The sequence below is a fragment of the Tachypleus tridentatus genome, chromosome 10, assembly GCF_004210375.1.
Source record: "Tachypleus tridentatus isolate NWPU-2018 chromosome 10, ASM421037v1, whole genome shotgun sequence".
Taxonomy (NCBI): Eukaryota; Metazoa; Arthropoda; class Merostomata; order Xiphosura; family Limulidae; genus Tachypleus; species Tachypleus tridentatus.
In genome coordinates this window covers 20054956-20082811 of record NC_134834.1, presented here as the reverse complement: position 1 = coordinate 20082811, position 27856 = coordinate 20054956, and the positions used below count along the sequence as shown (strand labels likewise).

The 27856-nt window shown below is 30.5% G+C and overlaps 1 protein-coding gene across 1 annotated transcript in view; it reads right to left on the bottom strand.

Annotated features, from left to right (window-relative positions):
• Positions 1-407: 407 nt before the first annotated feature.
• Positions 408-27856, bottom strand: part of LOC143227983 (sec1 family domain-containing protein 2-like) — a 39439-nt gene continuing 11990 nt past the window's right edge. Inside the window, exons 7-16 of the mRNA XM_076459335.1 lie at positions 24501-24676; positions 23304-23409; positions 22792-22913; positions 22107-22304; positions 18045-18144; positions 13527-13593; positions 10966-11068; positions 10059-10212; positions 8515-8808; positions 408-2260 (exon numbers count right to left, since the gene is read on the bottom strand). Of these exons, the coding sequence (XP_076315450.1) occupies positions 2195-2260; positions 8515-8808; positions 10059-10212; positions 10966-11068; positions 13527-13593; positions 18045-18144; positions 22107-22304; positions 22792-22913; positions 23304-23409; positions 24501-24676 (1386 nt within the window). The 3' untranslated portion in view covers positions 408-2194. The remainder of the gene's footprint in view (positions 2261-8514; positions 8809-10058; positions 10213-10965; positions 11069-13526; positions 13594-18044; positions 18145-22106; positions 22305-22791; positions 22914-23303; positions 23410-24500; positions 24677-27856) is intronic.

The window sequence follows — 27856 nt, the reverse complement described above, 5'->3', positions numbered from 1 at the left end:
GCAGTGCGTTGTTCCTAGTTTAACAGACTCGCGTCCTCTCTTTTCAAAATTAAGTAAACACACTGTTTTTCATATTGAACAGTCACACGCCTGGCCGCGATAGATTTATTTTTAGTCAAAATTAATGTGAACAAAATTTCATATTTAAAAGGCTAAAAAAACCTTTAAGATAACAATTCAAAAATGTTACTTTCATTTATCTCTGTGGACCTTGGATTCACAGCTGTTTATAAACTGAATTTTTATTTTTCAAGGTGTTATCCACATTCGGTTATTTCCATGAAAGCAAATCTACCGAAAACACTTCAAACCAATTATTGGACTCACTTTTGTTTTCATTACACAATAAACAATGGCTTTTAACTATTTTTCTACAGAAATCTACAGAAAACACTTCAAACCAATTATTGGACTCACTTTTGTTTTCATTACACAATAAACAATGGCTTTTAACTATTTTTCCTCCCATGCCAAAGGAGTACAAAAGTACAATAATGAATTATAGTTAATAATTGCACCATTAGAAACAAACTAGTTTTAATTTTTAACTCAAAGTTTGATTAGTTTCAGGGTAATTTATAATAACAATAAACAATGATAATCACTTTATATACGCAGACAATCATTTGGACGGGAGGAGGTCCCAAAATATATCTGAATATTTTTTTTCTTTATTTGTCACGAAAGCTTGAATACGTGTTATATACACATTTTTTTGTATATTAATATGAACACTTGCGCCATCTTTTGGGAAATTTTAATAATCAGAAACGTTTCAAATGTTAAACTACAATATGAACTACAGAAATTTAAACGAGGTAGAACGATGGAAAGCAATAACAGGTCCTTTAATTAATATTCTGAAATACTGATTGGTCAAATGATAAATTCATTTGCTGTTTTATTGACACTGGATGCACGAATGAGATTATTAAATCAATTTTTTTTATTTTTTTACAAATATAATAATAAATCGAAAAACAAAGATATATTAGTTACTTTCCAACGCATTTTACTTTAAATAGCTTGTAGCTAGCAAAGTTTGTCAGCAAAGCAGGTTACAATAGCTCCATTAATAATTTTGAATGTACACCGAAATACTTTGCACGTTTAAAACATAATGAGAGCCCAAATAATGTACAAGTTTTCTCACCTTTGACCTTTCTAAGTGAGTGATAATTGTTTAACCTACAAAACGTTAATCAAACCTCTTTCAAAGTAGACCTTTTTTTTGTGGACAGAGTTGATTCATGATTTACTTCCATTACACAGAAGATAAAGTGTGAAAGATTTTAAAGCAAGTAAGTTACTCTTAATGCAAGAAAGTTTATGATTTCTTAGACAATGACCACATTATAATAATAAAACTGACAGTGAGCAGTAAGTCTCTTCCTTCGTTAACTTAATGGATGTGAAAAAACAAAAACAAAAAAACAGTTATCTGTAATAGTGCCTAACTGTCTTAAGTTCCTAGAACATACAAATTGAAACAAACCAAGTTACAGGTTATGGTGAATAAGTAATTAAAATACCCTTCATATTCTAAATGGAAGCAACAAAACCATTTACCCAAAATACTGTCTCAAGATCCTGGTTTAAAAACCCAGCTTGTGCACTTAACAAAATATTTTCATGGCTACCAGAGCTAGAAATAAAGAGCTAGAAATAAGTGTATCTATTTCATACAGTTCAAAATGTTCTACACTGTTGTGTCACAAACAACTTATGTAAAATTGTGTTTTAACTATATTAAAATAAAAGATGAACTTGTAAAACAAATTTAAGTTTTGTTTATCCATAAAATGGATAATGTTTGTAAAATCTGTTTAGGAGACTTTAATGTTTAGTGTTTGAACTAAATCTGTAATTCAAGTGGCCTGACAAACGCCTGTGTTGAACAAAAGGGCCTCATATGTAGAGGAAGGGAGGGGATACAAACCGAAACTGAAACCCTCACAGGGTCGTGAAAATTGTTGCGGTCAATGTTATTCTCTGTCTCACCACGATGAAACGGTTTCAAATTTTTCTTCCACTACCGTTCGCAGAAAATCAATGCAATTTCACTTATCAGCTGTTCCATATTATTTTCAGATTCAAGTGGTAAGTTGACGGAAGAATGTTTCTTTTTTAAGAACTATAAACAATGTTTTGTGGCTTGTCTCTATCATTTCAAAGGAGTTGACATTAAATTCTGTCATCTCTTGAAGATCATTTTCAGCACATCCTTTGGTTGAACCAGCCTAGTACTTCCAACTATCACCTGTTATATAAAAATAAAGAAATGATTCGATAATCACAAAAAAAACTGATTTCCTAGTTAAGTACCAAGGAAATGTTAGATTAACTCTTAAAGTTGTGCTGACAAACACAGAATCGTAAAGGCATAAATTAATACGCAAAATTATATTAATTGTTTGTATCAACTAATTCAGAAAATTACTGTTTTATTTACACAAACAATGTATTCATAATTGCATTGGGTCAGGAACGTTAGAATTATTATAAAATTAGCTGCAACCTACAAAACATTTGTGGTATTCTTCATGCCCTGTACCTGAATTTTCCTTATTATATCATTTTCATGTGTGGTGTTTAAGCCATGCTTTTTTGCATACATGGTCCGACAAATAAACTCACATAGATGTAAATTTATCTAATAGAACTACATTTAAGGTAAAGAATAAGGTATAGTAATGGTATTTATAATAGCGTATAGAACATAAATGGGTTGTGAGCATATGCTGCATGGCTAAGTTATTGTAAAGTATAATAAATGTAAAGTTATTATGAAGGAAAATTTAGCTGAATATGCAGAAACATCTGAATGCATGTTCACAAAGTCATAAACATATATTTTTTGAACAAACAAAACATGCAAATTTTAGACCTAAATAAGTTAAGAAAGCACACACCAATTGCATGTAATGGAATTTTCATTTTCCATTTTAGGAAGATGACTTATAAATGAAAAAAACTCCCAAAGGCCAGGATGTTTGGTGGGATGACGATTTGTGACCACAAATCTCGGGTTGTCAGTTCTCAAGTGCCATAACTCCCTTGCAATATTCGACCCCCAAAAAATAACGATGTGCTCATGTTACTCTTACAATTGTTAAAATAATTTTGTAGTTGCTTGTAATTAGGAAGATGGCTTGCAAATAAAAAACTAAAATTCAAATCAAAGCCAGTCATCTTGTGGTGACAACAACGAGCTATCATGTGGCATACTCGTTGCATTAAGAAGTTCGATTAAGCAAAAAATATGTAAAGTGATTCTTAATGGAAAAGTCATTATGTAATTCATAATCCTCAAACAGAGGTCTTTCTAATGATATGAGATTTGGAGAATTTCATCAAGAAATTTGTGAGAAAAGTTACATATAATACAGTAGTAGTATAATATTATTATTATCAACTTACATATAATACAGTAGTAGTATATTATTATTATTATTATCAAGTTACATATAATACAGTAGTAGTATAATATTATTTTTATCAAGTTACATATAATACAGTAGTAGTATATTATTATTATCATCAAGTTACATATAATACAGTAGTAGTATATTATTATTATTATTATCAAGTTACATATAATACAGTAGTAGTATAATATTATTATTTTTATCAAGTTACATATAATACAGTAGTAGTATAATATTATTATTATCAAGTTACATATAATACAGTAGTAGTATAATATATTATTATTATAATACAGTAGTTATCAAGTTACATATAATACAGTAGTAGTATAATATTATTATTATCAAGTTACATATAATACAGTAGTAGTATAATATTATTATTATCAAGTTACATATAATACAGTAGTAGTATAGTATTATTATTATTAGTTACATATAATACAAGTAGTATAATATTATTATTATCAAGTTATATAATACAGTAGTAGTATAATATTATTATTATCAAGTTACATATAATACAGTAGTAGTATAATATTATTATTATCAAGTTACATATAATACAGTAGTAGTATAATATTATTATTATCAAGTTACATATAATACAGTAGTAGTATAATATTATTATTATCAAGTTACATATAATACAGTAGTAGTATAATATTATTATTATTATCAAGTTACATATAATACAGTAGTAGTATAATATTATTATTATTATCAAGTTACATATAATACAGTAGTAGTATATTATTATTATCAAGTTACATATAATACAGTAGTAGTATAATATTATTATTATCAAGTTACATATAATACAGTAGTAGTATAATATTATTATTATTATCAAGTTACATATAATACAGTAGTAGTATAATATTATTATTATTATCAAGTTACATATAATACAGTAGTAGTATAATATTATTATTATCAAGTTACATATAATACAGTAGTAGTATAATATTATTATTATCAAGTTACATATAATACAGTAGTAGTATAATATTATTATTATCAAGTTACATATAATACAGTAGTAGTATAATATTATTATTATCAAGTTACATATAATACAGTAGTAGTATAATATTATTATTATCAAGTATACATATAATCAAGTTACATATAATACAGTAGTAGTATAATATTATTATTATCAAGTTACATATAATACAGTAGTAGTATAATATTATTATTATCAAGTTACATATAATACAGTAGTAGTATAATATTATTATTATCAAGTTACATATAATACAGTAGTAGTATAATATTATTATTATCAAGTTACATATAATACAGTAGTAGTATAATATTATTATTATCAAGTTACATATAATACAGTAGTAGTATAATATTATTATTATCAAGTTACATATAATACAGTAGTAGTATAATATTATTATTATCAAGTTACATATAATACAGTAGTAGTATAATATTATTATTATTATCAAGTTACATATAATACAGTAGTAGTATAATATTATTATTATCAAGTTACATATAATACAGTAGTAGTATAATAACATTATTATTATCAAGTTACATATAATACAGTAGTAGTATAATATTATTATTATCAAGTTACATATAATACAGTAGTAGTATATATTATTATTTTTATCAAGTTACATATAATACAGTAGTAGTATAATATTATTTTTATCAAGTTACATATAATACAGTAGTAGTATAATATTATTATTATCAAGTTACATATAATACAGTAGTAGTATAATATTATTATTATCAAGTTACATATAATACAGTAGTAGTATAATATTATTATTATCAAGTTACATATAATACAGTAGTAGTATAATATTATTATTATCAAGTTACATATAATACAGTAGTAGTATAATATTATTATTATCAAGTTACATATAATACAGTAGTAGTATATATATTATTATTATCAAGTTACATATAATACAGTAGTAGTATAATATTATTATTATTATCAAGTTACATATAATACAGTAGTAGTATATTATTATTATTATTTTTATCAAGTTACATATAATACAGTAGTAGTATAGTATTATTATTATTATCAAGTTACATATAATACAGTAGTAGTATATTATTATTATCAAGTTACATATAATACAGTAGTAGTATATTATTATTATTATCAAGTTACATATAATACAGTAGTAGTATAATATTATTGTTATCAAGTTACATATAATACAGTAGTAGTATAATATTATTGTTATCAAGTTACATATAATACAGTAGTAGTATAATATTATTATTATCAAGTTACATATAATACAGTAGTAGTATAATATTATTATTATCAAGTTACATATAATAATACAGTAGTAGTATATATTATTATTATCAAGTTACATATAATACAGTAGTAGTATAATATTATTATTATCAAGTTACATATAATACAGTAGTAGTATAATATTATTATTATCAAGTTACATATAATACAGTAGTAGTATAATATTATTATTATCAAGTTACATATAATACAGTAGTAGTATAATATTATTATCAAGTTACATATAATACAGTAGTAGTATAATATTATTATTATCAAGTTACATATAATACAGTAGTAGTATATTATTATCAAGTTACATATAATACAGTAGTAGTATATTATTATCAAGTTACATATAATACAGTAGTAGTATATATATTATTATCAAGTTACATATAATACAGTAGTAGTATAATATTATTATCAAGTTACATATAATACAGTAGTAGTATATTATTATCAAGTTACATATAATACAGTAGTAGTATATTATTATCAAGTTACATATAATACAGTAGTAGTATAATATTATTATCAAGTTACATATAATACAGTAGTAGTATAATATTATTATTATCAAGTTACATATAATACAGTAGTAGTATAATATTATTATTATCAAGTTACATATAATACAGTAGTAGTATAATATTATTATTATCAAGTTACATATAATACAGTAGTAGTATAATATTATTATTATCAAGTTACATATAATACAGTAGTAGTATAATATTATTATTATCAAGTTACATATAATACAGTAGTAGTATAATATTATTATTATCAAGTTACATATAATACAGTAGTAGTATAATATTATTATTATCAAGTTACATATAATACAGTAGTATATATATTATTATCAAGTTACATATAATACACAGTAGTATAATATTATTATTATCAAGTTACATATAATACAGTAGTAGTATATTATTATCAAGTTACATATAATACAGTAGTAGTATAATATTATTATTATCAAGTTACATATAATACAGTAGTAGTATATTATTATTATCAAGTTACATATAATACAGTAGTAGTATTATTATTATTATTATCAAGTTACATATAATACAGTAGTAGTAGTATATTATTATCAAGTTACATATAATACAGTAGTAGTATAATATTATTATTATCAAGTTACATATAATACAGTAGTAGTATAATATTATTATTATCAAGTTACATATAATACAGTAGTAGTATAATATTATTATTATCAAGTTACATATAATACAGTAGTAGTATAATATTATTATTATCAAGTTACATATAATACAGTAGTAGTATATTATTATTATCAAGTTACATATAATACAGTAGTAGTATAATATTATTATTATCAAGTTACATATAATACAGTAGTAGTATAATATTATTATTATCAAGTTACATATAATACAGTAGTAGTATATTATTATTATCAAGTTACATATAATACAGTAGTAGTATAATATTATTATTATCAAGTTACATATAATACAGTAGTAGTATAATATTATTATTATCAAGTTACATGTGAAATGTTATTTGTATGAAATATATTGTGAATGAAAAAAAAAGAAAGAAAAAGGTCAAAGTTAATCACTGTCTTAACAGCGCCATTCTGCCATTGTGGTTTAACAGCGCCATTCTGTCTTAACAGCGTCATTCTGCCATTGTGTCTTAACAGCGTCATTCTGCCATTATGTCTTAACAGCGCCATTCTGCCATTATGTCTTAACAGCGCCATTCTGCCATTATGTCTTAACAGCGCCATTCTGTCTTGACAGGGTCATTCTGCCATTCTGTCTTAACAGAGTCATTCTGCCATTGTATCTTAACAGCGTCATTCTGCCATTGTGTCTTAACAGCGCCATTCTGCCATTGTGTCTTAACAGTGCCATTCTGCCATTATGTCTTAACAGCGCCATTCTGTCTTGACAGGGTCATTCTGCCATTCTGTCTTAACAGTCATTCTGCCATTCTGCCATTGTGTCTTAACAGAGTCATTCTGCCATTCTGTCTTAACAGCACCATTCTGCCATTCTGTAGCATACTTGTATTAAAACATTTGAAGGAACATAAAACACCCAAGGTTAATCTCAATGGAAAAGTAATATGTAATCTGGAACCTCATCAGAGAAAAGTCTTTCTAATGACGTGAAACTTGTGGTGTTTTATCAAGAAATATTTAATAAAAGTTCCAGATGTACAAATGCAACTGTTATTTATATAGATATGAGTTAACCCCAAAAAATATTGTCCACTATTTCTTACACTGGTCTTTAATCATTCTAAGCCTAAAAATCATTGTCAAATATTATTCACATTGCTCTAACACAGTAAAACATTTCCTTTGGTATCAAGTAAAACTGTTCAATAAAAGCAACAATACTAACTAGTTACAGGGAGTACCAACAGTAATTTTATCATGTGTGGACTGAAGATGGTACTTCAACTAGTTACAACAGTAACTGTACCATGTTTCGACTGAAAACAGTACTTTAAGTTTAGAAATACTGTTCACAAATAAAATATAGGAAAATGATCAGCAACCCTGTAAGATTCTGAAGGCATCCAAACAAAACTATCTAGTGATGACCAGTTAACCTAACTCGCCATTATAAATTTCGTATCAGAGATGCAAATACAATGCAATAGCTGTACATTAATTGATTTGATAGAAACAAAACCTCACACAATATCTTGTTATGTAGGTTACAGAATTTGTTTTTAAAATCTGGGACTAAGGATTACAAACAGAAAACGACTTAAGTTTATTTTCTCACACATACTTACTTCTGTAGAAGGTCTATACTTTGCTACAATTTCTCTGATTTGTCGGACTTCTGCGGCTGTGACTCCTCCAACAACAAACACAATCAAAACAGGATGATCTCGAGGTTGGTGCTTAGATACATTCATAAATAAACTGGTAACAAAAATAAACAACAAAAAATCAAATAGTGTTCCAGAAGAGTGTAACACTACTTCCCATTCAAATAAACTCCTATAATTATCAGTGTATTTTAAAAATACTTCATTATTTCTTTTTACAACCCCAAAACTTCTGACAGTTAAGTCAATCAAGAACTAATTTTGTACAATTTAAAACAGACCAACTATTTTTAATAAAACCACATAAAAATGATTTATATTAAAAAACGTGCACGTTTCATTGTCCTATAGGCCAATAACTGTGTATGAATTACTGTGTCGAAATGATTCTGATGTGCGTTTTTTTGTTTGTATATAAAAGAAAAAAATTAAGACATGTTACTCTTATTTTTCTGAAAGCATAGCAGTTTGGTTTCTATAGTAACCTTTTGTGTACTCTTATGGATATCTAGAGAAAGCCAGAACCGGTATCTATAAAGTCTAGTTCTTTTTGTCTTTTCAATCTTCCAGATTTAATGTATTTTGTTTGTCAATTAGTTTTATGGCTGATTAATCTCACATGTTATTCACTGACAAGCCTCTTCCAAGTTACGTTGTAATTCCATATGATGTGTTGAAGTGACAAAACACGATCTAACAACACAAAAGTAGCAACAAGTTTTAAAGCAGAGACTGGATTACACATAAATTCCATAACATTTAAAAACATAGCAATTTTTAAGGTCTAAAGATAGTTATGAATAGCAACGTATTGGTTTATCATTCAGTTTCTTCATTATATTACACATTTGACAAGACTTGTACAGAGGGAAACCACAATGCACTCTCACATACATCAAATATCAAGGATGTTTGTAATGCCTTAACTCTAAACCTTATCCAACAATTCAATGTCCTTCCTAGGATGACCAAGAACTGAACACAATACTCCAAGTGTGGCCTAACCAGTGACCAATACAACAAAATTATAACCTGTGCAGACTTGTATTCAATATTTCTGTAGATACAACCTAAAATCATAATTACCCTACCACTAGCAACAACACGCTGCTTGGATGACGTAGGGACTTGATCAACTATTACACCAACATTATTTCCTTTTATGACACTGTTAAGGTTATTCCCATCCAAATTATAATAACCCACATGTATTATCCCACATTTATTATAATTAAAACTCATTTGCCATTAACATGCCCAACTCACTAAATTATATAAATTCTGATTTTAACATGTTAATCAAACTCCTCGATAACAACTTAACATCATGGAGAAACTCACCTGAATCATGATTTTAACATGTTAATCAAACTCCTCGATAACAACTTAACATCATGGAGAAACTCACCTGAATCATGATTTTAACATGTTAAACAAACTCCTCGATAACAACTTAACATCATGGAGAAACTCACCTGAATCATGACTTTAACATGACTTTAAACATGGAGAAACTCACCTGAATCAGTCAAACCCTTTGATAAAAACTCAACATCAGGGAGTTCAGAAACTATAGGGTTGAAAACATCATCTATTAACTGCCTTAACAATGGAATATAGACTGCTGCTTCCAGCTCTCCTGCCTTGTGCAAAACAGACCTATATATTGTTGAAAAACTGAGCTAAGCCTTCTATAAATATGTACATCACAATTAGAAACGACTGAAATTTTTTTTTTATCAAGTGATACATAAATCAGATTTAGAGAATAACTGTACTTTTGTATGTGATAAAAATCTAGCTAAAGTATGATTTTAAAATATCAAAAGTTCTTATTTGACAGGAATATTTTCTCAAAACAGAATTATTATTCTCCAAATTTCTTTTACTGGTATATCATTTACTAAAATGTAATCTTACAAGTAAATGAAATCGGTAAATAAAAATTTAATTTGATATTTCTATAATACAAAAAGTCTAACTGTACAAGTTTTCACACTATGAAAGTTTAAAATTTAATATATATATATATTTATATTTATTTCCTATGGTCAGTTTGGCCACGTAAATAAAACGCATCTCATCTTTTGTGGCAAACAGATTAATGAAAAAAGAAAAGAAACTAATTTTAAAACTACAAGAAATGTTTTTAATATTTATGTAAAGTTTTGGAATATCTGTAATTTAAACTTTGAAATATAAATTCACTTTACTTGCTATAAACGTCTCATTTGTTTTTCTTTGATAGACTGTTTTGGCAGAGTATTCATGATGAAACTTTGTAGAATGGACGGCAACAGCACTCATCCTCCACGACAGGCACGTGCTGTCCATTCTACAAAGTACTCATCTGCTTACTGTGAAGACACTGCAGTCATTTACGTTCCTATAAATCAGATCCAAGATGCCCACCTGTACTTCTTCAGATCTTGTCTTGCCCTCCCAATTAGGTGAAGTTTCTCAAACATGACCTTTACAGCAGAGATAACACTGGTCTCCTGGACTGTCTCACCAACTGGCAAGAAACATTTCATGTACATGTTGAGTTAAATGTGACAAAGAGTATGGTAAGAAATAACAGATTAAATCTAAGCAAAACTAAACTCATAGTTCTATAAGACATGGCCCGGCATTGCCAAGCATGTTAAGGCGTGTGACTCGTAATCTGAGGGTCGCGGGTTCGCACTCCCGTCATGCCAAACATGCTCGCCCTTTCAGCCGTGGGGGTGTAATAATGTGATGGTCAATCCCACTATTCGCTGGTAAAAGAGTAGCTCAAGAGTTGGCGGTGGGTGGTGATGACTAGCTGCCTTCCCTCTAGTCTTACACTGCTAAGTTAGGGACGGCTAGCACAGATAGCCCTCGAGTAGCTTTGTGCGAAATTCAAAAACAAACAAACGAACAAACTATAAGACACAATTCATAATTTATCTCCAGTTGCGATTTTTGATTTAGATATTGTTTTTCTCTTGCTGGTTGGTTAAACTGTATTTTTATTTGCCTTAAATGGTTCCTTGTGTGCCTTCCGCTGTATAATAAACGAATCAGAAGTTACGAGAGAGTGGAGGCAGGGTTGAGACAAGATATGTAGGAAATACGTTGTTTATTAATATAAATAGATTATTGCAGATATTAGCTGGGTTGTTGGTAATAATAATATTAAGCATTTTTTGTCTTCTTGCTATTTGACTGACAAATTCATTATTATTTTCTTTTAATTTTATATTGTGTGATCTTACAACGTTGCTTCTTTGAATATTTATTACTTGTGGTTGTTAGTTACAAAGTCCTGACCAAGCACCACTTGTTCCTTCTTGTAAAAACTTGATTTTTGAATTAAAAATTTAATTTGTTGCCCTACCCTAGCAGATAGGTGGCCATTTGATAGGCTACTTTAATAATCAGATTTTCTTATATTAGTTCTATTACACAGATCTCAATCAGTACAAAGGAAGCCAGAGATCTGTATTTTCAAAGTGACTGCACTTTGTTAAAAAATGCAATTTTTAAAAACAAAACGACTATTTTAAATGCAATTCTAAAAATGAGACTGATTCAAGTCTTGAAATTATAATAAAATACAAGTATGACTTAGTGAACAGATTAAAAAATACAAATATTCTCAGACACGTACTACGTGTTTTGAAACGTTTTACAGCACCATCCCAAAATGACACATGACCTTAAGAGCCATGTTAGAGGTCCTCAAAGTTCAGGTGTAACTCTCCACAATTTCAAAACTGCTGATTAGAAAGAGTGCATCCAATCAACAGCTTCCTTCTTTTACATGGTTAATGGTAAAAAACTAATGAGAATGGCTGTAACAGTTATAATGTTTCCATACCAATATATTTTAGCATGAAACTTGAAGTTTTTCATCTACAGCCTGGAACATTAACCATGAAAACAGCCTGGCCATTGCTAATAGGTACTGTCACCTACATAATTATGTTATGCATCTGTTTATATATTTTAAGATCCAAAATATTTTCTTTAGAAACCACCTATATATTACAAACGATAAAATTCTTTAGCCAACTATCACAACTACGTCTTCAATAGTCTTAGCTGGTTTATTCAACTCTTAAAACGTGTGATGACAAATAAATAAACTAAGGTAAAACTGGGTCCGGTAGCATTCTTAGAAAATGGTTTCCCCTTCTGGAATAAATTTGGTTAACAAGTTTACGGAATTTTGATTTTTTAATAACATTATTATACACAGGAAACATTCCTTAATGAGTAATAGAACTTTCTGGCAGCTTAATTAAAATTTTAAAAAAAGGTTTTAGATATTTACAAAGTTAGGAGTATTGTATTTCATCAGTCTACTAATTACATTCACAAATAAAGTTAACAGTGAGGGTACCCAACTGATGAAAAAAGTCTAATCTATGCAAGTAGGAACGTACAAACAGTACATTTAATTAGTTGTAACACCTGCCTGATTGATTTGTATTTTCACTCTAAGTACACAGTTAATTCTAATAGGAAGTAACTATTAATAAATATACTAATTTACATTCAACAAAAATCATGTTTTCATCACCTGTAAAATTTATTGAAATTGCCATTAAACTACATTAACTTTCAAAAGCGTTTTAGGTACAAAGTTATTTAACAATTCAATAAAAAATACTTGTTAACTGTTATCTAAAAACATAACATCAAACAAGAAGTAATACAAAAAATCCTATGATATAATTCTTGAAAACCTTTTTTCATTCTGTATAAAAATTTAAGGTCATGATCTTTCAAATACATTTACAAATATTTCAGTGTTAAGATGTATATCTGAGAGAGTCAGTCTTTTTAAATCTATTTACTTACATTTATATACATTTTTCATATCCACATGGACATCAGAAACTTTCAAGTCAAATTCAAGGAAATACGTGTTTTTCAAATGCATATTTCACACTTGCATCTTTCTTTCAATTTTTAATATTTTCCATTAATCAATGTTTACATACCTAGTTCTCTGAGGAACTCTGGTAATTCCTCCTCAGCATCATGAAATATTGCTTCTACAAATGCTGCCTATGAGATATACATATTTAGATTAAATTTTCCATAACCTGTATTTTGTTTGTATATATATATATATATATATATATACACCATTAACTCAAAGAATGTCAAAAATAATAAAACCTTCACAAATTTAAACCTATCTGACGAGCACTATTAACAATTTTTGGACAAAAAGGTAAAACAAATTAACGTATCGGTCATTCTCAAATTAGGGTATCATTTATGTCCTGAAGCTCATAAATGAAAAATTGTTACAAAAATTCTGTTTCTGATGTATATTTTATCTGTAAAATATGATACTAGATACAACTGTAAAAAAAACAAGTATTTTCACTAGTAAAGTTTGTTGACTATGAAGGAATTAATTTTATATATCAATAATTTGATATTTGAGACTGTCCGTCGTCATATTTTCCTTTAACAGTTGGCATTGCTGGCTAATAAAGATTTGGCACAAGTTTTAAAACTAAGATGTTTTAATTTTTTGTTTATATATATTGTTTTTATTAAAAAGCAGCAAAAAAGATATTCAAAAACGCAACTGTATTTTTTATATAACCATTAGAAGTTACCCGTGATGACGAAAAAACCCACTTGTAGAGAAAATTATATATGTAAAAATGGCTGCTGTGGGTAGAGAAAACACTAATAGAGGAGCAAACAATGTTTCAACCTTCTTCGGTCATCGTCAGGTTCACAAAGAAAGAAAGGTCGAAACGTTGTTCACTCCTCTGCTAGTGTTTTCTCCACCCACACTAGCTGTTTTTAAATATATCATTATAAGTTACATCCCTAGTTTATGTGTCAACTATGTTACTGTGAGGAAAGACACCTGAACATAAATTACAGGAACAAGTTAGTGGTCCCCATTCAGTAGGTGGCATTGTTAATGTCAATGCTAGACATTTTGACGGGACCCTCAACTGACAGCCAAGCGTTCATTCAAAGAATCGTGCAAGAATTCACTTTGAGGTTGGTATATTTCACAAATTCAAGTCAACATTGTTACCATCGTGAGGTGTTGAAAGAATAGAGCTTGTAAATATAATTTTCAATGAGGCATTTTGCTGAAGATCCTGATAAAGTTGCACATGTGGTTGAGCAACAATAGGAATGGTGTGTGTATGTGTAGTCATGTTAACAATAAATATGTCAATCCTCTTATGGTCAGCTATGTTACCTTAAATAGTCAGAGTTTACAGATTTAGTAGCATTGTTGACAAAATTTATTGTATTACCTTTCAGTTAATTGTGTTATGGCACAAAAATAAAAATGTGTCAATAAAAAACAAGAATGGTGCTTGTTGTGTGTTATATAAGAATAAGAAAAGACAGGAAACAGACCAGCGACACGAGAGAAGGCAAGAAACAGACCAGAAGCAGCAGACAACAGCAACAACAAAGACAGGTCAAGGAACATGCAAAATCCTTAATTCAATATGGAATACTGGAAAAAGAAGTGGATGGAGAAACATTGTTGGGCAAACATGTTGTTGTGTCATATGATGGTATGCCATACCCATGAATAGTCCTGGATTTTGATGAAGATGTGACCGTTAAATGTACGCACAAAATTAGACGCAACAGATTTTACTGACCCAGTCCTATTGAGGATGTGTGCTGGTGTGCATACAAAAATGTTCTTACCATAATTCCCACACCACGGTGTGTGGGAAGTCGTCATTGTGAAGTTGATGTCAAAATATGGGAAGATATACTGAAGCATATGTCAAAATACCATTAACACTTTTGAAAGACATTTTAAAATTTGATATGGATAATCAAGGTTACACTTTAACGTGATGAAGGCCAAGATGGTATTTAATTTAAATGTTTAATTTTAAACTAATGAGACGTTTTGTCAACTGTATTACTTTTCTTTACATAATAAAGATAGGATATTAAATAATTTTTCACACCTGACATGTTCCAAATTAAACAAAAGAAACTTGTATTAATTTGATTACATGAAAGGTAATTGATAAAATAGAGATAAAGAGATACTACAATGCTATGATTATACAAACAAAATTTTCAACTATGTAACATATAGTGCACTGTATTATTTTGTTTGTTTTAATTTTTTCATCATCTTCCAAAATCCAATTATACGCTGGATCACTTTTGTATACCTGGTCAGTTGTGAAGAAATTATTTCTTATTTATGTCAACAAATGCAAATGCTTATTTTTTAACCGAACTGTCAACTACGTTAAATTATTGTCGACTGTGTTACTGATGTTGTCAGTGTTGTTACCTCTACTTATTTGATTATTTTTTATTAGCTGATTTATGCACTCTGTGCTGTGTTAGAGATAATAACAAGTTAAATATGCAGTAAATGTTTAAATATAAATTTATCTTATACCAGCAATAGAACTGTTTTAAAAATCAAAATTACTATCAAGTAAATCCACTTCTGTATGTACTGCATATATATATTGTTACCGTGTTAGTACAGATTTCCTTATGTATAAATTCATGTGTGGAAATGCGTTGGTGTAATTCTCTTTTATAAACGAAATAAAACAATCCATTTTTATAAAAAGTAAAGTAAACAGATTATTAAACTTGGTAGCCAAGTTGGCAAACACTTTGGACCCCAGTCAATGAAAGTCTCTCGAACAGATGTTTTGAACATTAAAAAATGATGTCCTCTGACATGTTTGAACATGTCCTCCGACATGTTTGAACATTAAAAGTGATGTCCTCCGACATGTTTGAACATTAAAAGTGATGTCCTCTAACATGTTTGAACATTAAAAGTGATGCCCTCTAACATGTTTGAACATTAAAAGTGATGTCATGTTTGAACTCCCATGTTTGACATGTTTGAACATTAAAAAGTGATGTCCTCCGACATGTTTGAACATTAAAAAGTGATGTCCTCCGACATGTTTGAACATTAAAAAGTGATGTCCTCCAACATGTTTGAACATTAAAAAGTGATGTCCTCCGACATGTTTGAACATTAAAAGTGATGACCTTGATGACATGTTTGAACATTAAAAGTGATGTCCTCCTCAGACATATTTGAACATTAAAAGTGATGTCCTCCATTAAAAGTGACATGTTTGAACATTAAAAGTGATGTCCTCCGACATGTTTGAACATTAAAAGTGATGTCCTCATTAAAAGTGAACATGTTTGAACATTAAAAGTGATGATCCTCCGACATGTTTGAACATTAAAAGTGATGCATGTTTGAACTTCTAACATGTTTGAACATTAAAAAGTGATGTCCTCCGACATGTTTGAACATTAAAAAGTGATGTCCTCCGACATGTTTGAACATTAAAAAGTGATGTCCTCAGACATATTTGAACATTAAAAAGTGATGTCCTCCGACATGTTTGAACATTAAAAAGTGATGCCTTCTAACATGTTTGTAATTCTCAATAATGTTTTTACTTTTTGAACAATAAATATTTTTATTATAATAGGTTTATAATTTGTTGATGTTATTTATGTAATTTTACTCGAATTTGAGAATGACTGGTATAAGAAATAACCAGTATCTATCTGAACATGTGCATTCATATTTCTCAATACAAGTTACGCCTATCTTGTTTTAATCAATATATATACGTTTCTCAATATATGTTAATTTTTTATGTATATTTACAAGTTTAGAGTTCATTTCTCGTCAAATAATAAACACCCGTACTATAAGGTCTTCCTATTAATAATTCACAAAAATGTAACATTTTGTAATTAGACAAATGATTCAAAGAGGATAATGTTTTATCCAGCAGGTGAAGGTTTCTTTTTACAGCTTTTAGTGTTTCGAGCTGTAATCCCAACCTCTAATTTTTACATCAAAATGTAACATCAAATGAGATAAGGACACATTTCTAAGCACAAGCTATTCACATAAACCTTCACAAACAAGAATTACATCATTACTTGTTAAAAACTGTTAGCCAAAAAACTTGAAACAAATTAATATTATTCATAAAGATTTTACAAAATCAGAACCTCTGAGAACATACCTAACTTGTAGATTTCAAAGTCACATGACATCCAAGATTATTAAGCTACTAATAAATAAAACAAAGAAACAAAAAAAGAGACAGTAATTAAAGCCAACCACAATGGATCATGGACAAGATGTTTGTAATCTGAAATTCCTGAAATAACCTGAATTTTTTTCTATTAATTTATTTTGCAGTTCATACTAACACTTAAAGTAATAGTGTACACTGCTGCTCTCAAACATCCAACAATTTTACTATAAAATGCTTAAAGTTATTCATTAAAATACCAATTAGATTCAGACTCTTGCATTTTTTACACTCAGTTCCATTAAACCTACTTAAGAAACTTGGTGTACACTATTCCTTAAATTAAAATTATCACAGCTCAGTTCCATTAAACCTACTTAAGAAACTTAAGATAATTCTATTAAATCTATTTAAGAAACTTAGTGTACATTCTTCCAGAAACATCAGACTTACCTGCAACTTAGTTTTTTGTTTATCATCTCCTATGACATTTTCCCCACACAGAGCAAACAACTGGGCCATCAAGATAACAACATCTTCTAACGTCAAAGACCTACAAGTGTAATGTTTATTGAGATGGTCAACTTCCTTTCATTTTGTGAAATAAATCAAGTTGTTTCCTCTTTAACAACAACAAACAATGCACCACAAAACCTAACTCTGAGATTCTCCATCTCCTTTAGGCAAGTGACTTGTATTTTACACTCCTACATAAGTGACTTACATTTTACGCTCCTACATGGACTAGCCACAAAGAAGTTGATGCAATTTTAATACATATAGAAACTCAAAAACTTAAAACAACAGCAAAAACTAAACAAACAAACAAATGCAAGGAGAGTAAAAAGAACAAAAACAAGAGGGAATACTCAATGGCCATGGCTGTAACAAGATCTCAAACTACTCAGCACATAGAACTATGAGCTAAAATTTCATACTCAGGGCCATTCTGTGAAACTATGCTTTGGGTAAAAGAACAGTCCGAGCTTACAAAACCCTGTTTCCATCTCTTTGTTTTTATTTTTGATCTGCTTTCACCTACCAGCTAGTACTTTTTGGTTTTGATTTTTTTTTTTTTGTATACATTTCTCTAACATACTGAAAGGTTTGTTTTTGTTTTGTTTGTTTGTTTTATTTTTTAACCTTCAAATACTTCAGGTAAGGTTCTGAATGTAGTCTTGTTGTTATTATAGGGTTTGGTTACAGAATTAATCATTGCCAATCATACATTGCAACTTGCATACCATGTAGCATGCCCTTTATATTGTAGCTTGTATACCATGTAGCATGCCCTTTATATTGTAGCTTGTATACCATTTAGCATGCCCTTTATATTGTAGCTTGTATACCATTTAGCATGTCCTTTATATTGTAGCTTGTGTACTGTTTAAGATATCCTTGATATTGTAGCTTAATATATCTTTTGTTTTTTATCTGATAGATGAAAGGTTAATTTAGTTTGTAAACTGTTTATTATCTTATTCTCACACTGGTTACAGGTAATAATAACAATCTTGTATTGAAAAACAAAAACAATTGCCAAGGTCTCAATATTTAATTTCTGCTACAGACAAGAAAAAAGCCCAAAACAAACACCCAAATTTCAGTGAGTTGTATTTTTTTGGTGTCTAATAAAGGACATCAAAATGAATTCCAATATTTCCAAATGTGTAAATGGTAATAACATAGCAAGATTTAAGATTATTTTTATTTACAAAAAAAGGTGAATTTATGAGTAAATAGCTCAAGTTGGCTTCAAACAATTATAATTAATACTACACAGAAAGAGGAAAATTTTGAAAATATAGAACTAAAACTGTGTATCCAGAACCATAAAAGCTTTAGATGCCTTAACACAGTGGAGCGCGCCATTAAGCCGCGGACCAGTAAACCGCAAAATAGCTTAAGCTGCTGTAGCAAGTCTTGTCCCAAAATTTTTGATGTATTAAATCTACTACCTGGCTTTTTAAAGTTTCTCACACTCCCCTTGTCGTTGACACTGACATGACAAATGTGAGCGAGGATTATCGCGGCTCACCGCTAATTTAAGAACGTGTAAAAACGCAGCTTACGAATTTAATCCTGGCTTTATAACTTCAAGGGGATATTTAAAAAGGATTTGCTTTAATTTGGGAAATAAATAAAATATATTACAATAGAAATCGACCGTTAATCTACCTTATCCGCTCTCTATGTCAGCTTTATGGAGGCCGCCATTGTTACCGAATCACACCTCTCCATACATTAAAGTTAATCCGCGGTAAATCCGTGAAAAAAGTGATCAGTAATTAAAGTATTATTTTTAATTCGATAATCCGATATTTTTATGGAATTGTATAAATATTGGCCACAAACCCAATAGAAATCACTTCAGTTTCTGAATTAATAGTGAGCATATCATATTGACAAATTCCTACCCCATGAGTACCAAACGTAAACATGCATCGTATGACGTTCAGCAAAAGCTGAATGTCATAGAAAGAATACGAAATGACAAAACTCGTGCTAAAGTTAGTAGAGAGTTAGGCATACCTGAGTCTACATTGCGTGGGTGGATTAAAGATGAGAATAAATTAAGAGCATTTCTTGATGAACTTGATGAGGGTGGTTTGAAACACAAGAGAGCTAGAACAGCACAAGATCCTGAGTTAGACAAGGCAACATTCAATGCATTTTGTGAAGCCAGAAACAATGGAATTCCCATATCTGGACCAGTTATTCAAGTACAAGCAGAGAAACTACACAAGGAACTTTATGGCTCTAATGCAGATCCAGATTTTACTGTTTCAAGTTGTTGGTTAAGAAGGTGGAAGCAGCAACACGGCATATTGCAAGTAAAAATCAACGGCGAGATCAAGTCAGCAGACACTGTAGCAGCAGAAGAGTTCACACCTAAGTTCCAAGAATTCGTTGAAGAACAGCAACTTGTTGAGGAGCAGATCTATAATGCAGATGAATCAGGTATTTACTATAGAATTTTGCCAGATAGAACTTTAGCTATGAAGAAAGACAAGAACAGCAAAGAAGGCTACAAACAAATCAAGGACAGGGTGACCATGTTGTTCTGCTGTAACTGGACTGATCTACACAAGCTGACACCACTCTGCATCGGGAAGTACAGGTCACCCAAGTGCTTCCATAAAGTAAACATGTCAACACTGCCAGTAGACTACACCCACAGCCAGAACGCCTGGATGACAGGTGCGATCTTTGAAAACTGGTTTCACAAGACGTTTGTCCCTGATGTCCGGAAACACCTGAGGAACAAGGGACTAGAACCTAGAGCCTGCCTACTCCTAGATAACTGTCCAGTCCACCCGCCTGCAGAGACGTTGAGGTCCAGAGATGGGAAGATTTTCATCTACTATCTGCCCAAGAACACAACATCTAAGATCCAGCCCCTAGATCAAGGAATTATTTCAGCTTTTAAGTCCAATTACAGAAAAAAGTTAATCAAGTCCATGGTAGAAGAAGACAAGAGTGTTCCCGAGTTTCTCAAGAAGGTATGGGTTAAGCAAGCGCTCTATTTATCAGAGACAGCATGGCAAGCAGTAAAGGCAGAATCGATCCTGAAGTGTTGGAACAAGGCCCTGGGGGGTCCATTCACTGAAGGCAACAGAGAAGAAGACTCAGATGATGATGAAGAAGAATTCCTTGGTTTCACCCCAGCAGAAGTGAAAGAAGCAGAGCAGAAGTTAATGAAAGCTGTCCACTCAACTGTTCCCGTCCAAGAAATTCTGTCAGCGTGGTTCTCCATTGATGATGTACCAGTAGCTTCCTCAATTTTAGCAGAAGAGACCATGAGCCAGGACCTCCAACAAGAACTGCAGATGAAGCTGTCAGAGAACTTGAGGTAGCCCTAGAGTACTACGAGTGTGAGGGAGACAAGCACTACAACTAAAGTCCATGATTAGAGAAGCCAAGAAGAGGGCAACAATGAGCAAGAAGCAAGCAACAATAACGTCATACTTTACCAAGAAATAAACTGTATTTGAACTATATTATCTGTATTTGTAATTTTTAAAATGAATAAACTGAATAAAATTTTTGTGATAATAATGTAAAAAGTGAATACAAATTTAATGTGGTTTCGTATATATTCGTAAGAATTTCAAATGCAAAACTAAGCATGAAACTAACTTTTTTGTTTATATTTGTTATGTTTCTAAAAAATGTGAAATAAAATGGTTTCAAATGTATTTTATTTGTTTTTTCTTATTGTTTAACTGCCAGTTAATAAAGGTTTAAGCTGCGGACCACTTAAGCCACGGTTAAGCAGGTTGACCCCCCAAATACCGCGGCTTAACGGTGCTCCACTGTAACTACTCAAGCCATCACTTCCTTCAACTTACATTTTCTACTAACCAACTAGTAAATAAAACCACTAATAACACTGCCTTTTGTTGATACTTTAGTTCAATCAGCAACTGTTATTTCACTTGCTTGATATATACGTAGTTCACAATGAAATAAGTCCTGAAACATATAAGAATAAGAGAGACAACATATGCTCACTTTTCTCTCCTGTTTTCTATAAGTCGAAGAAGGTTTGTTGTAGGTCCTTCTCCAGAAATTGTAGTGTTTTGTATGAGAAGTTTTTCTGTGCTTAATAATTCTTCCATCTGTGAATTCTTTGGGTGATTTAAAGCTTGTGTTACTGCTAGAGCTTGCTGCAAGATCTCCGAGTGTGTTATCACTGCTTCTGGATGACTCCTAAATCAACAAATTCAAAATCATTTGTAATCATATAAAAACAAATTATAAATCTGGACTTCTCACAAGATTTACTACATCTTTAAAATAAATTTTAAGAGTATATGAAGAAGGTAACTTAGACTTATTTTGATAACTGTAATAAACCTTTTAAGCTTTAATTGGATATGTATTTAAGTTCATCAGATAAACGAAACACAAGAAAGTAAATAAACAGAGATCTGTGTTATTCACTCTCATAATAAATTCACACATTATTGATACATTTTATCTAAAATTAAGCAACTAGAAACTGTGTTAACAAATATCAACATAAGGAATGTTTCTATTATTTTCATTCATCTAGTTTAAGTACTTATATTATAAAATTGGGGACATATCAGGAACAGAAATACTCTGTACATTATATTGTACTTACAGCTTGATTTATTAAGTCACGTCCTTTTCTTTTACACAATTTTCCATCTTATATTAATTTCTCACTAACCTAAAAGCACACACTGTGTCATTCAGTTGATCAACTGTCAGTTTTTCTTCAGACAAATCAACAGGAATACCTTCTCTGGTTGCCACTTCGACTACACAACGATTCATCTCCATTAAACACTCCTACAAAAATGTTAACAGATTGGTATATATACGTGTGTGTGTGTGTGTGTGTGTGTGTGTGCTCACACTCGCGCGTACTTGTCAAATACAAACCTTTTACTCAAGACGTACAACCAATTTTGTACAGGCTATATAAATATATTATTTATTTAAAATACTACTTTTGAAGGAAAAGACATTACAAACTGGCATCCTGATGGATCATCTTTCATACAAGACTAGTTTAATTAGTCACATGAGGATAACAATAAGCATAATGGCACAGAAACTATCAGTCCTTGAACTTGCATGTTATTATATTAAAAAAACTGTACAGAGAATTATTCCACTAAGTAAATTTTCCATCACCAATAATTCCTATTATTAAGCCTAAAAATGTTATAAGTTTACCTTCTGTTTAGTAGTGACAAGTTTATTTAGCATTGTTGAAGCTAAATCAGTGGACTTGTTAGCCAAACAGCCAGGTGCAACTATAGGTCGTTCATATACTGTATCACTGAAATTTAAACAAAAAAAGGAGTATAATACACGTTGGAATTTTAAAATATTTCATCGATACTTTTCTAACTTTAACAAAAGCTCTTTAACACAGGAACAACAAATACATACAACACAGTTGATTGGATGAAACTAAAAACTTATTTTCAATTAAATTTCTGTAAACAATCAATTGTTATCTGAAAAAATAAAACATAAATAATACAGAAACACTGTAGACCTAAATTTTACTTGTAAGGTTCATTTAGGTTTGGTATTCAAAGTTTTCAATCACTGAAACGAGTGTTAATTCGCTATTCTACAAAACAACTCTGGAAAATAGTACTGTAAACAACACAAGTTGCAGATTTCAACTGGATAACTCTCTCTTCTCACTGCAATCTACGGTAAGGCTCTGAATAAATGTAATTTTTCTTTGTTCAAGGAACAGAACATATTTTGATCTATACCTAAAATCAGTTCTAACACGTACCACACAAACTATGTCAAGCCATGTCTAATGATAAAAGGAAGGTTTAATTCAATGTTCCTAAATTAGAAAAATGTCATTATCAGGAACTGAAAATACAATATCATTTACCTTTTTTATCATTCATGATTTCTCCTAATTGTTAAAAAAATAAAATTTAAAAAAAATCATTCAGTTATTCTGTACACTATTTCAATTTCCATCAGTTGGTAACAGCTTATAAATGTTTGAAAACCTAGCTATTTATTTGATAATTTTGCTAATAAAACAAAGAGATTAACAAAACATTATTTCAGAACAAGCGGCATGAAGACATTATTTACCATCTTTATAAAACAACTTTTTAAGGTTATTTTTCACAGAGGCTTGTATATCAGATGCTTTTATCCCAACATGTACATTTTGATTATTCAATATTGTTTAATTGCCTCGTTGGTCTGTTAATTTCTGACCAAAGTCTAGTGAAAATGAATAAAAATGATTAAAGTTTGATTAAAATCGTGCAACAGCACAAAGAAAAGAAACAAAAAGAAAAAATAAGTTTTATTTTCCAAGAGTATTCAAATTCTGCCACACAAGAGTCTTTCGAAGCCATTGAAAGATATATGGTTTTATGTTACTTGAATAAGCATGAAGTGAGGGAGCACATGTCCACAGCTACATCACAGGTATGACCTGGTAACTGAGGTAACACTCGCACGATACGGTCAAACAAAGAATCGGTCTCGTGACTCAGTGGTCCAGCTAGGTCGAGGGTACGATCCACAAGAAGAAAACACGCTCTAGTTGTAGCTGACTGTAAAACACAAAGAGTTTGTTTTTGTTATATTAAGATTAACTGCAACTAAACTAACATATTAAAACAATCACTTTTTACACCCGTTATTTTAGTGTGGTTGTTTACTCTGTTCCCTTATTTCATTTCAAGAACATTCTTGATGTATTTCCATATTGTGTCTGGTTAATGTTTTACATGCAACTACTTATCTATAAAGTAAATTAGTTTATAAACAAATTAACTTCTTTCCAAATCAAATATCCTTTACACAATAACACCTAAATCACGTGAACCAAGTTAAACAACACGGACAAAATAAACAGTATAAATTCTGCAGATGTTTAACAAAACTGTTTAATGAAGAATAACATACATGTTTTATATTTATACACTTAATGATGTTTAATTACAGTATTTGTAAGGTAAAATAAGCAGTGATAAATCTTATTTCATTGCTCTGTGGGTGTATAACTGTTACACCCATTCTATTACCAAGGAAACATAGGACACTTTGAAAAAGGTTTATATACCAAATCAATAATGTGTAACTTGTAAAGTCTTTCATATAAATACATGATACATCAACCAAATATAAAACATTTTGATTTTTCATTACATTTCTCACATTTTCCTCTATTACTAAATTATGAAAAGGTTTAAAAATGTAATATACTCACAAGTGGCTGCTCATGAATTTTGTAAGTGATTTTCCAGAGGATTTTATTGTACATAACATATTAAAATTTAGAGAGTACTATGACACAATGTGTAGCATATCTAGTTTACAAGAGACTATAATACCTGTAATGTGTAACATATCTAGTTTACAGAATACTATAATACCTGTAATGTGTAACATATCTAGTTTACAGAATACTATAATACTTCCAAAGTGTTTATGTGTAGCTTTACATGATACTATAATATCTGCAATGTGTAGCCAACCCAGTTTACAGGATACTACATTACTTCCAATGCATTGTGTATCTAGTTTACAGACACTACATTACATCCAATGCATTGTGTATCTAGTTTACAGACACTATAATACATCCAATGCATTGTGTATCTAGCTTACAGACACTATAATACATCCAATGCATTGTGTATCTAGCTTACAGACACTATAATACATCCAATGCATTGTGTACCTCATTTACAGACACTGTAATACTTCCAATGTGTTATGTACCTCGTTTACAGACACTATAATACTTCCAATGCATTCGTTTGTACATCTGCATTGTGTTTACAGACACTATAATACTTCCAATGCATCTAATTTACAGACACTATAATACATCCAATGCATTGTGCATCTCATTTACAGACACTATAATACTTCTAATGTGTTATGCATCTAGTTTACAGACACTACAATACTTCCAATTCAGTGTGCTTCAGCTATTAATTTAAAGAGAACTAAGACACGTAGTGTTGGAAAGCTAAGTATTCTTCAGGTATTGTCTTGGACATTTCAGTGTTTTCCAATGTGTTACGTATCTAGTTTACAGACACTGTAATACTTCCAAAGTGTGGCATATCTTGCTTCTGAAATTTTTAGATACCTTGAAATGTACTCTAATAAGGTGTGTGTGTTTTCTTACATCAAAGCCACATTGGGCTATCTGCTGAGTCCACTGAGGGAAACTGAACCCCTGATTTTAGTACTGTAAATTCAAACACTTACCACTGCGCCAGTGGTAGATAACTCTGATAATGACTTAATAACATTGCAAGTTTTTAGATCCTACAAATCTTACCTTTTTTGACATGATTAGCAAGTAAAATAACAGTTTGTTTGTTTGTTTTTGAATTTCATGCAACTATCCATCTCTAATTCAGCAGTGTAAGACTAGAGGGAAGGCAGCTAGTCATCACTGCCCACCATCAACTCATGGGCTATTTTTTTTACCAACGAATAGTAGGATTGATTGTTACATTATAATGCCCCCGTGGCTGAAAGGGCGAGCACAATTGGTGTGATAAGGATTCAAACCCGTGACCCTCAGATTACGAGTCAAATGCCTTAACCCACCAGGCCATGCCAGGCCCAGTAAAATAACAAACATCAAAAGTATGTTATACACATTGATGTATTTTAATGACACATCATTATATCTTTCTGATGAAAAAAAAAGAAGTGTTTCATCAGATGAAGAATTTTGAACACTGACATATGTCCATAGCTTAATTTTATCAGCTCTGCAGTAAACATTACCAAAAGGAGGAAACAGAAACCGTGGAAGGATGAAGAATAAGTTTGATTACCCGTTGCAACAGTAATTTTCAAATCACTTCTAACAGATGCTGGCTGGTCATGGGACCTTGAGGAAGAAGGAAGGAAACTGGACAAGAAATCCTTTTGATACTATCTGTAGCAACCATCGACCATTGACAAAGGGATGCTAGCAATGAAGAAACTCAAACAACTGAGCCCCAAGAAGGGCAAGGGCATCTGCAGAAATTACCTCAGATAGAAGTTGTATGGAAGAAAAGTATCTTAGGAGGTTGGTAAGGATAAGACACAGGCAAGAATATCGGCCATGGGTAAGAATGACATTTGATTTGGGATCTGCTCCCAAATAGGTTACAAGGAACCTAACAACTACTAATTTAAAAATTAATACTCTGCACAAAGGTAAGAAAGGACAAAATGATTGGAAGTCCTCAGGGGGTATGGCATGCTAATTCCCCCTCACTTAATTGTGAGGCAAATTGATCAGCATGAACCCGAATATCAGAAAAGGGGGAAAACCAAAAAGGGTTGAAAAATAGTTCATGCAATAAGGTAGGGCAAGGTGAATAAGAAGTAGATGAAAGAGATAAAACATCACAAACTTGAGACACAAAATCCATAAAGACTCATTAGATTTGGAAGTAATGGCATAGAAAAAAGATCCAAGTCCTTGTAAGCCTGCAGAGGCTCAGAAGAAGCCTGGACAATATCTGGGGTCAAAGGTTGTCCCATGCAACATTCAATTTCTCATCATATAAAAGCAGACAAATCCAACGTTATGTTGCTGAGGTAACTCCCAAAGTGATAACATTAATTTTGTAATTCATTCCACAGAAAAAGTTCACCAAAGTTAAGTGCAGAAATAGAGCAACTAGAATTAACTGATAAATGCTAATACGCAAATTGGGTTGAATGAAATAAATCAAAATATATCCACTTTCTGGGGAAAACGAAGTCAA